The 13,581-nt window shown below is 35.1% G+C and overlaps 1 protein-coding gene across 1 annotated transcript in view; it reads left to right on the forward strand.

The window, feature by feature from the left end:
* The window catches only part of LOC106157156 (uncharacterized), a 44,134-nt gene that overhangs the window by 13,336 nt on the left and 17,217 nt on the right, over positions 1 to 13,581 (forward strand). The window contains exons 16-54 of the mRNA XM_087008801.1: positions 66 to 179; positions 680 to 793; positions 1,060 to 1,173; positions 1,433 to 1,546; positions 1,749 to 1,862; positions 1,998 to 2,111; positions 2,320 to 2,433; positions 2,565 to 2,678; positions 2,881 to 2,994; positions 3,130 to 3,243; positions 3,444 to 3,557; positions 3,692 to 3,805; positions 4,014 to 4,127; positions 4,264 to 4,377; positions 4,580 to 4,693; positions 5,397 to 5,510; positions 5,713 to 5,826; positions 5,961 to 6,074; positions 6,282 to 6,395; positions 6,532 to 6,645; positions 7,419 to 7,532; positions 7,667 to 7,780; positions 7,982 to 8,095; positions 8,231 to 8,344; positions 8,553 to 8,666; positions 8,802 to 8,915; positions 9,118 to 9,231; positions 9,366 to 9,479; positions 9,688 to 9,801; positions 9,938 to 10,051; positions 10,503 to 10,616; positions 10,825 to 10,938; positions 11,075 to 11,188; positions 11,391 to 11,504; positions 11,640 to 11,753; positions 11,962 to 12,075; positions 12,212 to 12,325; positions 13,099 to 13,212; positions 13,349 to 13,462. Of these exons, the coding sequence (XP_086864927.1) occupies positions 66 to 179; positions 680 to 793; positions 1,060 to 1,173; positions 1,433 to 1,546; positions 1,749 to 1,862; positions 1,998 to 2,111; positions 2,320 to 2,433; positions 2,565 to 2,678; positions 2,881 to 2,994; positions 3,130 to 3,243; positions 3,444 to 3,557; positions 3,692 to 3,805; positions 4,014 to 4,127; positions 4,264 to 4,377; positions 4,580 to 4,693; positions 5,397 to 5,510; positions 5,713 to 5,826; positions 5,961 to 6,074; positions 6,282 to 6,395; positions 6,532 to 6,645; positions 7,419 to 7,532; positions 7,667 to 7,780; positions 7,982 to 8,095; positions 8,231 to 8,344; positions 8,553 to 8,666; positions 8,802 to 8,915; positions 9,118 to 9,231; positions 9,366 to 9,479; positions 9,688 to 9,801; positions 9,938 to 10,051; positions 10,503 to 10,616; positions 10,825 to 10,938; positions 11,075 to 11,188; positions 11,391 to 11,504; positions 11,640 to 11,753; positions 11,962 to 12,075; positions 12,212 to 12,325; positions 13,099 to 13,212; positions 13,349 to 13,462 (4,446 nt within the window). The remainder of the gene's footprint in view (positions 1 to 65; positions 180 to 679; positions 794 to 1,059; positions 1,174 to 1,432; positions 1,547 to 1,748; positions 1,863 to 1,997; positions 2,112 to 2,319; positions 2,434 to 2,564; positions 2,679 to 2,880; positions 2,995 to 3,129; positions 3,244 to 3,443; positions 3,558 to 3,691; positions 3,806 to 4,013; positions 4,128 to 4,263; positions 4,378 to 4,579; positions 4,694 to 5,396; positions 5,511 to 5,712; positions 5,827 to 5,960; positions 6,075 to 6,281; positions 6,396 to 6,531; positions 6,646 to 7,418; positions 7,533 to 7,666; positions 7,781 to 7,981; positions 8,096 to 8,230; positions 8,345 to 8,552; positions 8,667 to 8,801; positions 8,916 to 9,117; positions 9,232 to 9,365; positions 9,480 to 9,687; positions 9,802 to 9,937; positions 10,052 to 10,502; positions 10,617 to 10,824; positions 10,939 to 11,074; positions 11,189 to 11,390; positions 11,505 to 11,639; positions 11,754 to 11,961; positions 12,076 to 12,211; positions 12,326 to 13,098; positions 13,213 to 13,348; positions 13,463 to 13,581) is intronic.

A 13,581-nucleotide genomic window follows, 5' to 3' on the forward strand; every position in this document is an offset into this window, starting at 1 on the left:
GGGATTTTCAGTCTACCTTTTAACTGAAGTGTGTTTATATAAAACTATATCCATTTCTGTAATAGATATTAATGATTGTGAACCAAATCCTTGTGCCAACGGTGGGACCTGCACGGATCATATCATGAACTACACATGCTCATGTGCAACTGGGTATAGTGGGAAAAACTGTGAAATAGGTACGTGCTTTTTTACTTTGAAAAAAATCTATATTTATGCAAATTCTCATTGGTAAAAATGCATAGAACAATATACATGTGGATGACAAGTTAATAGCCAGGTCAAGTGATCTAGTTCCTTCTTTGTTGACTTTTTGCACCAAATTTTGTGCTTTTTCACATTAAATAATTCTTACATGTATTGCAATTCTTGAAACAAGTAAGCAGCTATAGAATTGGTACCCTAATACTTCCTAGATAGTTGTTCTTAAAATATCCAAGAAAGACTGGTCATGATATTAACTTTTGGAGATGTTTTTACTCAAACTATGAATAATTTATTCATTCTTCACATTTTGAACAATGAATACTCCAGGGGCTGGCACTGTGAGTCATCTTTCCTCATGTGCCCCCCCCCCCCCCCCCCCCCCCCCCCATAACAAAAGCCAAACATTTTTCCTAGCGCTGCCATGCATTTCATCAGTTATTTTCTGTTTGACTGGTTTATATATATTTTGTAGACATAGATGATTGCGCTGAAAATCCCTGTAAAAATGGTGGCACTTGCACAGACTTGGTGGCAGCCTATGAATGTTCTTGTCCAGGAGGTTTTACTGGGAAAGACTGCGAAACCAGTAAGTGACTGTCACTGGCTGAAGCCACTAATACATGCTCATGTACAAACACACATGTTGAAACAAGCTTAGTGGTTGTTCCCTTTTGTAAAACCCATTAGCATAAATACTGATATGCAAGCATGTAGGAAACAAATTTAAGTTAGGGCCTTATCCATGGAAGTCGCTTTACCTCCACCCCTTTCCTTCTATACTTCTGACTGAAGGAAGCATTTAAGTCATTGTTTATCAAGAATCTTATTTTCTCTTACTCATATATATTTAAGACATTGATGATTGTGAACACAACCACTGTTCCAATGGCGGCACCTGTGTAGATTTAGTTATGGACTTCCTATGCACCTGCACACCAGGCTATACGGGGAGACATTGCGAAAACAGTAAGTCTGTGTAAATGTAGATGGGATGGAATTTCAAAAAGATTTTCCACATTTAAAGAGGCTTTTGGTTAGATTTATTGGTTTAGCATTCCACTTACTTTATTTTAATTTGGGGATGTTTATAGTTTAAGAAAATATATATGTGCTAAAACTTTTGCTGAAATTGTTACAGGCTTTTTTGTAAGTGACTATGGTTTCCACTGATAATGCATTTAACACACATCATAATACCAAAACACTGTTTTATTATCTGTTGCAGATATAGATGACTGCGATCCATATCCATGTGTCAATGATGGAAACTGTACTGATCTGGTTCAGGATTACACATGCACTTGTCTGGCAGGGTATACTGGGAAAAACTGTGAAATTGGTAAGAGTTATGAAGTATACATGTCTCGATATTTCATCACTTACTCTGAAAGGTGGGCACACCAAATTAATATTCTAAATAGATTACTTTTGGTGTACAGAGATTTACAAGCAATTAAACCTATGAGAGTATACCTTAGAAAATAAGTAAATACATGTACATTACTACGAAGGATATTTCATGGTATTTATGTTAATTTCAGACATTGATGACTGTGCTGAGAAGCCTTGTAAAAATGATGCTACATGCATTGACTTGGTGGCCTCATATAGATGCATATGTCTGCCAGGTTTTACTGGGAAAGACTGTGAAACAAGTAAGTAGCAAAATATGCCTGTTTTGAAATTGGATCATGGCTCTTTTTGAATAAATTACTTTAATTTGAAATCATTTGTTAAAACCACAAGGCTAGTTTTTTGTCTGTAATGTTTTTATATGATTTTTGTTTTAGATATAGACGACTGCGATCCAGATCCATGTGTCAATGGTGGAAACTGTACTGATCTGGTTCAGGATTACACATGCACTTGTCTGGCAGGGTATACTGGGAAAAACTGTGAAATTGGTAAGAATTATGATGTATACATGCCTTGTTATTTCATTAGTTTATGTGAAAGGTGGGCACACCATTGTATTGGCCTTCAGTCTAAATAGATTACTTATGGTGAAGAGATATTTATGAGCAATTGAAGCTTTGAGTCAATATCTTGGAAATGGGTAAATACACGTGCATTTCTACCCATATATTTCATAGTATTTAATCCTTTTTTCAGATATTGATAACTGTGCTGAGCAGCCCTGTAAAAATGATGCTACATGCATTGACTTGGTGGCCGCATATAGATGCATATGTCTGCCAGGTTTTACTGGGAAAGACTGTGAAACGAGTAAGTAGCAAAATATGCCTGTTTTGAAATGGGATCATGGCTCTTTTTGAGAAAATTACTTTAATTTGAAATCATTTGTTAAAACCACAAGGCTAGTTTTTTGTCTGTAATGTATATGATTTTTGTTTTAGATATAGACGACTGCGATCCAGATCCATGTGTCAATGGTGGAAACTGTACTGATCTGGTCCAGGATTACACATGCACTTGTCCAGCAGGGTATACTGGGAAAAACTGTGAAATTGGTAAGAGTTATGAAGTATACAAGTCTTGATATTTCATCACTTACTCTGAAAGGTGGGCACACCAAATTAATATTCTAAATAGATTACTTTTGGTTTACAGAAATTTACAAGCAATTAAACCTATGAGAGTATACCTTAGAAAATAAGTAAATACATGTACATTACTGCGAAGGATGTTTCATGGTATTTATGTTAATTTCAGACATTGATGACTGTGCTGAGAAGCCTTGTAAAAATGATGCTACATGCATTGACTTGGTGGCCTCATATAGATGCATATGTCTGCCAGGTTTTACTGGGAAAGACTGTGAAACGAGTAAGTAGCAAAATATGCCTGTTTTGAAATGGGATCATGGCTCTTTTTGATAAAATTACTTTAATTTGAAATCATTTGTTAAAACCACAAGGCTAGTTTTTTGTCTGTAATGTGTTTATATGAATGTTGTTTTAGATATAGACGACTGCGATCCAGATCCATGTGTCAATGATGGAAACTGTACTGATCTGGTTCAGGATTACACATGCACTTGTCCGGCAGGGTATACTGGGAAAAACTGTGAAATTGGTAAGAGTTATGAAGTATACATGTCTCGATATTATCACTTACTCTGAAAGGTGGGCACACCAAATTAATATTGTAAATAGATTACTTTTGGTTTACAGAGATTTACAAGCAATTAAACTTATGAGAGTATACCTTAGAAAATAAGTAAATACATGTACATTACTACGAAGGATGTTTCATGGTATTTATGTTAATTTCAGACATTGATGACTGTGCTGAGAAGCCCTGTAAAAATGATGCTACATGCATTGACTTGGTGGCCGCATATAGATGCATATGTCTGCCAGGTTTTACTGGGAAAGACTGTGAAACGAGTAAGTAGCAAAACATGCCTGTTTTGAAATGGGATCATGGCTCTTTTTGAGAAAATTACTTTAATTTGAAATCATTTGTTAAAACCACAAAGCTAGTTTTTGTTTGTAATGTTTTTATATGATTTTTGTTTTAGATATAGACGACTGCGATCCAGATCCATGTATCAATGGTGGAAACTGTACTGATCTGGTTCAGGATTACACATGCACTTGTTTGGCAGGGTATACTGGGAAGAACTGTGAAATTGGTAAGAATTATGATGTATACATGCCTTATTATTTCATTAGTTGATGTGAAAGGTGGGCACACCATTTTATTAGCCTTAAGTCTAAATAGATTACTTATGGTGAAGAGATATTTATGAGCAATTGAAGCTTTGAGTCAATACCTTGGAAATGGGTAAATACATGTGCATTTCTACCCATATATTTCATGGTATTTAATCCTTTTTTCAGATATTGATAACTGTGCTGAGCAGCCCTGTAAAAATGATGCTACATGCATTGACTTGGTGGCCGCATATAGATGCATATGTCTGCCAGGTTTTACTGGGAAAGACTGTGAAACGAGTAAGTAGCAAAATATGCCTGTTTTTAAATGGGATCATGGCTCTTTTTGAGAAAATTACTTTAATTTGAAATCATTTGTTAAAACCACAAGGCTAGTTTTTTTGTCTGTAATGTGTTTATATGATTTTTGTTTTAGATATAGACGACTGCGATCCAGATCCATGTGTCAATGGTGGAAACTGTACTGATCTGGTTCAGGATTACACATGCACTTGTCCAGCAGGGTATACTGGGAAAAACTGTGAAATTGGTAAGAGTTATGAAGTATACATGTCTCGATATTTCATCACTTGCTCTGAGAGGTGGGCACACCAAATTAATGTTCTAAATAGATTACTTTTGGTGTACAGAGATTTACAAGCAATTAAACCTACGAGAGTATACCTTAGAAAATAAGTAAATACATGTACATTACTACGAAGGATGTTTCATGGTATTTATGTTAATTTCAGACATTGATGACTGTGCTGAGAAGCCTTGTAAAAATGATGCTACATGCATTGACTTGGTGGCCTCATATAGATGCATATGTCTGCCAGGTTTTACTGGGAAAGACTGTGAAACGAGTAAGTAGCAAAACATGCCTGTTTTGAAATTGGATCATGGCTCTTTTTGAGAAAATTACTTTAACTTGAAATCATATGTTAAATACCACAAGGCTAGTTTTTTGTCTGTAATGTGTTTATATGATTTTTGTTTTAGATATAGACGACTGCGATCCATATCCATGTGTCAATGGTGGAAACTGTACTGATCTGGTTCAGGATTACACATGCACTTGTCTGGCAGGGTATACTGGGAAAAACTGTGAAACTGGTAAGAATTATGATGTATACATGCCTTGTTATTTCATTAGTTGATGTGAAAGGTGGGCACACCATTTTATTGGCCTTAAGTCTAAATAGATTACTTATGGTGAAGAGATATTTATGAGCAATTGAAGCTTTGAGTCAATACCTTGGAAATGGGTAAATACATGTGCATTTCTACCCATATATTTCATGGTATTTAATCCTTTTTTCAGATATTGATAACTGTGCAGAGCAGCCCTGTAAAAATGATGCTACATGCATTGACTTGGTGGCCGCATATAGATGCATATGTCTGCCAGGTTTTACTGGGAAAGACTGTGAAACGAGTAAGTAGCAAAATATGCCTGTTTTGAAATGGGATCATGGCTCTTTTTGAGAAAATTACTTTAATTTGAAATCATTTGTTAAAACCACAAGGCTAGTTTTTTGTCAGTAATGTATATGATTTTTGTTTTAGATATAGATGACTGCGATCCAGATCCATGTGTCAATGGTGGAAACTGTACTGATCTGGTCCAGGATTACACATGCACTTGTCCAGCAGGGTATACTGGGAAAAACTGTGAAATTGGTAAGAGTTATGAAGTATACAAGTCTCGATATTTCATCACTTACTCTGAAAGGTGGGCACACCAAATTAATGTTCTAATTAGATTACTTTTGGTTTACAGAAATTTACAAGCAATTAAACCTATGAGAGTATACCTTAGAAAATAAGTAAATACATGTACATTACTACGAAGGATGTTTCATGGTATTTATGTTAATTTCAGACATTGATGACTGTGCTGAGAAGCCTTGTAAAAATGATGCTACATGCATTGACTTGGTGGCCTCATATAGATGCATATGTCTGCCAGGTTTTACTGGGAAAGACTGTGAAACGAGTAAGTAGCAAAACATGCCTGTTTTGAAATGGGATCATGGCTCTTTTTGAGAAAATTACTTTAATTTGAAATCATTTGTTAAAACCACAAGGCTAGTTTTTGTCTGTAATGTTTTTATATGATTTTTGTTTTAGATATAGATGACTGCGATCCATATCCATGTGTCAATGGTGGAAACTGTACTGATCTGGTTCAGGATTACACATGCACTTGTCTGGCAGGGTATACTGGGAAAAACTGTGAAATTGGTAAAAATTATGATGTATACATGCCTTTTTATTTTATTAGTTGATGTGAAAGGTGGGCACACCATTTTATTGGCCTTAAGTCTAAATAGATTACTTATGGTGAAGAGATATTTATGAGCTATTGAAGCTTTGAGTCAATACCTTGGAAATGGGTAAATACACGTGCATTTCTACCCATATATTTCATGGTATTTAATCCTTTTTCAGATATTGATAACTGTGCTGAGCAGCCCTGTAAAAATGATGCTACATGTATTGACTTGGTGGCCGCATATAGATGCATATGTCTGCCAGGTTTTACTGGGAAAGACTGTGAAACGAGTAAGTAGCAAAATATGCCTGTTTTGAAATGGGATCATGGCTCTTTTTGAGAAAATTACTTTAATTTGAAATCATTTGTTAAAACCACAATGCTAGTTTTTTTGCCTGTAATGTGTTTATATGATTTTTGTTTTAGATAAAGATGACTGCGATCCAGATCCATGTGTCAATGGTGGAAACTGTACTGATCTGGTTCAGGATTACACATGCACTTGTCCGGCAGGGTATACTGGGAAAAACTGTGAAATTGGTAAGAGTTATGAAGTATACATGTCTTGATATTTCATCACTTACTCTGAAAGGTGGGCACACCAAATTAATATTCTAAATAGATTACTTTTGGTTTACAGAGATTTACAAGCAATTAAACCTATGAGAGTATACCTTAGAAAATAAGTAAATACATGTACATTACTACGAAGGATGTTTCATGGTATTTATGTTAATTTCAGACATTGATGACTGTGCTGAGAAGCCTTGTAAAAATGATGCTACATGCATTGACTTGGTGGCCTCATATAGATGCATATGTCTGCCAGGTTTTACTGGGAAAGACTGTGAAACGAGTAAGTAGCAAAATATGCCTGTTTTGAAATGGGATCATGGCTATTTTTGAGAAAATTACTTTAATTTGAAATCATTTGTTAAAACCACAAGGCTAGTTTTTTGTCTGTAATGTGTTTATATGATTTTTGTTTTAGATATAGATGACTGCGATCCATATCCATGTCTCAATGATGGAAACTGTACTGATCTGGTTCAGGATTACACATGCACTTGTCTGGCAGGGTATACTGGGAAAAACTGTGAAATTGGTAAGAATTATGATGTATACATGCCTTGTTATTTCATTAGTTGATGTGAAAGGTTGGCACATCATTTTATTAGCCTTTTGTCTAAATAGATTACTTATGGTGAAGATATATTTATGAGCAATTGAAGCTTTGAGTCAAAACCTTAGAAATGGGTTAATACACTCGCATTTCTACCCATATATTTCATGGTATTTAATCCTTTTTTCAGATATTGATAACTGTGCTGAGCAGCCCTGTAAAAATGATGCTACATGTATTGACTTGGTGGGCGCATATAGATGCATATGTCTGCCAGGTTTTACTGGGAAAGACTGTGAAACCAGTAAGTAGTAAAGTATACTCTTTCTAAAATGGGATCATCGCTATTTATGAGAAAATTACTTTCATTTGAAATCATTTCTCATAACCAGGAGGTTAGTTATTTCTCTGAAATGTGTTTATATGATTTTTTTTTAGATATAGATGACTGCGATACAGATCCATGTGTCAATGGTGGAAACTGTACTGATCTAGTCCTGGATTACACATGCACTTGTCCAGCAGGGTATACTGGGAAAAACTGTGAAATTGGTAAAATTATGAAGTATACATGTCTTGATATTTCATCACTTACTCTGAAAGGTGGGCACACCAAATTAATATTCTAAATAGATTACTTTTGGTGTACAGAGATTTACAAGCAATTAAACCTATGAGAGTATACCTTAGAAAATAAGTAAATACATGTACATTACTACGAAGGATGTTTCATGGTATTTATGTTAATTTCAGACATTGATGACTGTGCTGAGAAGCCTTGTAAAAATGATGCTACATGCATTGACTTGGTGGCCTCATATAGATGCATATGTCTGCCAGGTTTTACTGGGAAAGACTGTGAAACAAGTAAGTAGCAAAATATGCCTGTTTTGAAATGGGATCATGGCTCTTTTTGAGAAAATTACTTTAATTTGAAATCATTTGTTAAAACCACAAGGCTAGTTTTTTGTCTGTAATGTTTTTATATGATTTTTGTTTTAGATATAGACGACTGCGATCCAGATCCATGTGTCAATGGTGGAAACTGTACTGATCTGGTTCAGGATTACACATGCACTTGTCTGGCAGGGTATACTGGGAAAAACTGTGAAATTGGTAAAAATTATGATGTATACATGCCTTGTTATTTTATTAGTTGATGTGAAAGGTGGGCACACCATTTTATTGGCCTTAAGTCTAAATAGATTACTTATGGTGAAGAGATATTTATGAGCAATTGAAGCTTTGAGTCAATACTTTGAAAATGGGTAAATACATGTGCATTTCTACCCATATATTTCATGGTATTTAATCCTTTTTTCAGATATTGATAACTGTGCTGAGCAGCCCTGTAAAAATGATGCTACATGCATTGACATGGTGGCCGCATATAGATGCATATGTCTGCCAGGTTTTACTGGGAAAGACTGTGAAACGAGTAAGTAGCAAAATATGCCTGTTTTGAAATGGGATCATGGCTCTTTTTGAGAAAATTACTTTAATTTGAAATCATTTATTAAAACCACAAGGCTAGTTTTTTGTCTGTAATGTGTTTATATGATTTTTGTTTTAGATATAGACGACTGCGATCCATATCCATGTGTCAATGGTGGAAACTGTACTGATCTGGTTCAGGATTACACATGCACTTGTCCAGCAGGGTATACTGGGAAAAACTGTGAAATTGGTAAGAGTTATGAAGTATACATGTCTCGATATTTCATCACTTACTCTGAAAGGTGGGCACACCAAATTAATATTGTAAATAGATTACTTTTGGTTTACAGAGATTTACAAGCAATTAAACTTATGAGAGTATACCTTAGAAAATAAGTAAATACATGTACATTACTACGAAGGATGTTTCATGGTATTTATGTTAATTTCAGACATTGATGACTGTGCTGAGAAGCCCTGTAAAAATGATGCTACATGCATTGACTTGGTGGCCGCATATAGATGCATATGCCTGCCAGGTTTTACTGGGAAAGACTGTGAAATGAGTAAGTAGCAAAACATGCCTGTTTTGAAATGGGATCATGGCTCTTTTTGAGAAAATTACTTTAATTTGAAATCATTTGTTAAAACCACAAAGCTAGTTTTTGTCTGTAATGTTTTTATATGATTTTTGTTTTAGATATAGACGACTGCGATCCAGATCCATGTATCAATGGTGGAAACTGTACTGATCTGGTTCAGGATTACACATGCACTTGTCTGGCAGGGTATACTGGGAAGAACTGTGAAATTGGTAAGAATTATGATGTATACATGCCTTGTTATTTCATTAGTTGATGTGAAAGGTGGGCACACCATTTTATTAGCCTTAAGTCTAAATAGATTACTTATGGTGAAGAGATATTTATGAGCAATTGAAGCTTTGAGTCAATACCTTGGAAATGGGTAAATACATGTGCATTTCTACCCATATATTTCATGGTATTTAATCCTTTTTTCAGATATTGATAACTGTGCTGAGCAGCCCTGTAAAAATGATGCTACATGCATTGACTTGGTGGCCGCATATAGATGCATATGTCTGCCAGGTTTTACTGGGAAAGACTGTGAAACGAGTAAGTAGCAAAATATGCCTGTTTTGAAATGGGATCATGGCTCTTTTTGAGAAAATTACTTTAATTTGAAATCATTTGTTAAAACCACAAGGCTAGTTTTTTTGTCTGTAATGTGTTTATATGATTTTTGTTTTAGATATAGACGACTGCGATCCAGATCCATGTGTCAATGGTGGAAACTGTACTGATCTGGTTCAGGATTACACATGCACTTGTCCAGCAGGGTATACTGGGAAAAACTGTGAAATTGGTAAGAGTTATGAAGTATACATGTCTTGATATTTCATCACTTGCTCTGAGAGGTGGGCACACCAAATTAATGTTCTAAATAGAATACTTTTGGTGTACAGAGATTTACAAGCAATTAAACCTACGAGAGTATACCTTAGAAAATAAGTAAATACATGTACATTACTACGAAGGATGTTTCATGGTATTTATGTTAATTTCAGACATTGATGACTGTGCTGAGAAGCCTTGTAAAAATGATGCTACATGCATTGACTTGGTGGCCTCATATAGATGCATATGTCTGCCAGGTTTTACTGGGAAAGACTGTGAAACGAGTAAGTAGCAAAACATGCCTGTTTTGAAATTGGATCATGGCTCTTTTTGAGAAAATTACTTTAATTTGAAATCATTTGTTAAAACCACAAGGCTAGTTTTTTGTCTGTAATGTGTTTATATGATTTTTGTTTTAGATATAGACGACTGCGATCCAGATCCATGTGTCAATGGTGGAAACTGTACTGATCTGGTTCAGGATTACACATGCACTTGTCTGGCAGGGTATACTGGGAAGAACTGTGAAATTGGTAAGAATTATGATGTATACATGTCTTGATATTTCATTAGTTGATGTGAAAGGTGGGCACACCATTTTATTGGCCTTAAGTCTAAATAGATTACTTATGGTGAAGAGATATTTATGAGCAATTGAAGCTTTGAGTCAATACCTTGGAAATGGGTAAATACATGTGCATTTCTACCCATATATTTCATGGTATTTAATCCTTTTTTCAGATATTGATAACTGTGCTGAGCAGCCCTGTAAAAATGATGCTACATGCATTGACTTGGTGGCCGCATATAGATGCATATGTCTGCCAGGTTTTACTGGGAAAGACTGTGAAACGAGTAAGTAGCAAAATATGCCTGTTTTGAAATGGGATCATGGCTCTTTTTGAGAAAATTACTTTAATTTGAAATCATTTGTTAAAACCACAAGGCTAATTTTTTTGTCTGTAATGTGTTTATATGATTTTTGTTTTAGATATAGACGACTGCGATCCAGATCCATGTGTCAATGGTGGAAACTGTACTGATCTGGTTCAGGATTACACATGCACTTGTCCAGCAGGGTATACTGGGAAAAACTGTGAAATTGGTAAGAGTTATGAAGTATACATGTCTCGATATTTCATCACTTACTCTGAGAGGTGGGCACACCAAATTAATGTTCTAAATAGATTACTTTTGGTTTACAGAGATTTACAAGCAATTAAACCTACGAGAGTATACCTTAGAAAATAAGTAAATACATGTACATTACTACGAAGGATGTTTCATGGTATTTATGTTAATTTCAGACATTGATGACTGTGCTGAGAAGCCTTGTAAAAATGATGCTACATGCATTGACTTGGTGGCCTCATATAGATGCATATGTCTGCCAGGTTTTACTGGGAAAGACTGTGAAACGAGTAAGTAGCAAAACATGCCTGTTTTGAAATTGGATCATGGCTCTTTTTGAGAAAATTACTTTAATTTGAAATCATTTGTTAAAACCACAAGGCTAGTTTTTTGTCTGTAATGTTTTTATATGATTTTTGTTTTAGATATAGACGACTGCGATCCAGATCCATGTATCAATGGTGGAAACTGTACTGATCTGGTTCAGGATTACACATGCACTTGTCTGGCAGGGTATACTGGGAAGAACTGTGAAATTGGTAAGAATTATGATGTATACATGTCTTGATATTTCATTAGTTGATGTGAAAGGTGGGCACACCATTTTATTGGCCTTAAGTCTAAATAGATTACTTATGGTGAAGAGATATTTATGAGCAATTGAAGCTTTGAGTCAATACCTTGGAAATGGGTAAATACATGTGCATTTCTACCCATATATTTCATGGTATTTAATCCTTTTTTCAGATATTGATAACTGTGCTGAGCAGCCCTGTAAAAATGATGCTACATGCATTGACTTGGTGGCCGCATATAGATGCATATGTCTGCCAGGTTTTACTGGGAAAGACTGTGAAACGAGTAAGTAGCAAAATATGCCTGTTTTGAAATGGGATCATGGCTCTTTTTGAGAAAATTACTTTAATTTGAAATCATTTGTTAAAACCACAAGGCTAATTTTTTTGTCTGTAATGTGTTTATATGATTTTTGTTTTAGATATAGACGACTGCGATCCAGATCCATGTGTCAATGGTGGAAACTGTACTGATCTGGTTCAGGATTACACATGCACTTGTCCAGCAGGGTATACTGGGAAAAACTGTGAAATTGGTAAGAGTTATGAAGTATACATGTCTCGATATTTCATCACTTACTCTGAGAGGTGGGCACACCAAATTAATGTTCTAAATAGATTACTTTTGGTTTACAGAGATTTACAAGCAATTAAACCTATGAGAGTATACCTTAGAAAATAAGTAAATACATGTACATTACTACGAAGGATGTTTCATGGTATTTATGTTAATTTCAGACATTGATGACTGTGCTGAGAAGCCTTGTAAAAATGATGCTACATGCATTGACTTGGTGGCCTCATATAGATGCATATGTCTGCCAGGTTTTACTGGGAAAGACTGTGAAACGAGTAAGTAGCAAAACATGCCTGTTTTGAAATTGGATCATGGCTCTTTTTGAGAAAATTACTTTAATTTGAAATCATTTGTTAAAACCACAAGGCTAGTTTTTTGTCTGTAATGTTTTTATATGATTTTTGTTTTAGATATAGACGACTGCGATCCAGATCCATGTATCAATGGTGGAAACTGTACTGATCTGGTTCAGGATTACACATGCACTTGTCTGGCAGGGTATACTGGGAAGAACTGTGAAATTGGTAAGAATTATGATGTATACATGTCTTGATATTTCATTAGTTGATGTGAAAGGTGGGCACACCATTTTATTGGCCTTAAGTCTAAATAGATTACTTATGGTGAAGAGATATTTATGAGCAATTGAAGCTTTGAGTCAATACCTTGGAAATGGGTAAATACATGTGCATTTCTACCCATATATTTCATGGTATTTAATCCTTTTTTCAGATATTGATAACTGTGCTGAGCAGCCCTGTAAAAATGATGCTACATGCATTGACTTGGTGGCCGCATATAGATGCATATGTCTGCCAGGTTTTACTGGGAAAGACTGTGAAACGAGTAAGTAGCAAAATATGCCTGTTTTGAAATGGGATCATGGCTCTTTTTGAGAAAATTACTTTAATTTGAAATCATTTGTTAAAACCACAAGGCTAGTTTTTTTGTCTGTAATGTGTTTATATGATTTTTGTTTTAGATATAGACGACTGCGATCCAGATCCATGTGTCAATGGTGGAAACTGTACTGATCTGGTTCAGGATTACACATGCACTTGTCCAGCAGGGTATACTGGGAAAAACTGTGAAATTGGTAAGAGTTATGAAGTATACATGTCTTGATATTTAATCACTTACTCTGAAAGGTGGGCACACCAAATTAATATTCTAAATAGATTACTTTTGGTGTACAGAGATTTACAAGCAATTAAA

Source organism: Lingula anatina, chromosome 1, assembly GCF_051362555.1.
Source record: "Lingula anatina isolate TDL-2025a chromosome 1, LinAna3.0, whole genome shotgun sequence".
NCBI lineage: Eukaryota > Metazoa > Brachiopoda > Lingulata > Lingulida > Lingulidae > Lingula > Lingula anatina.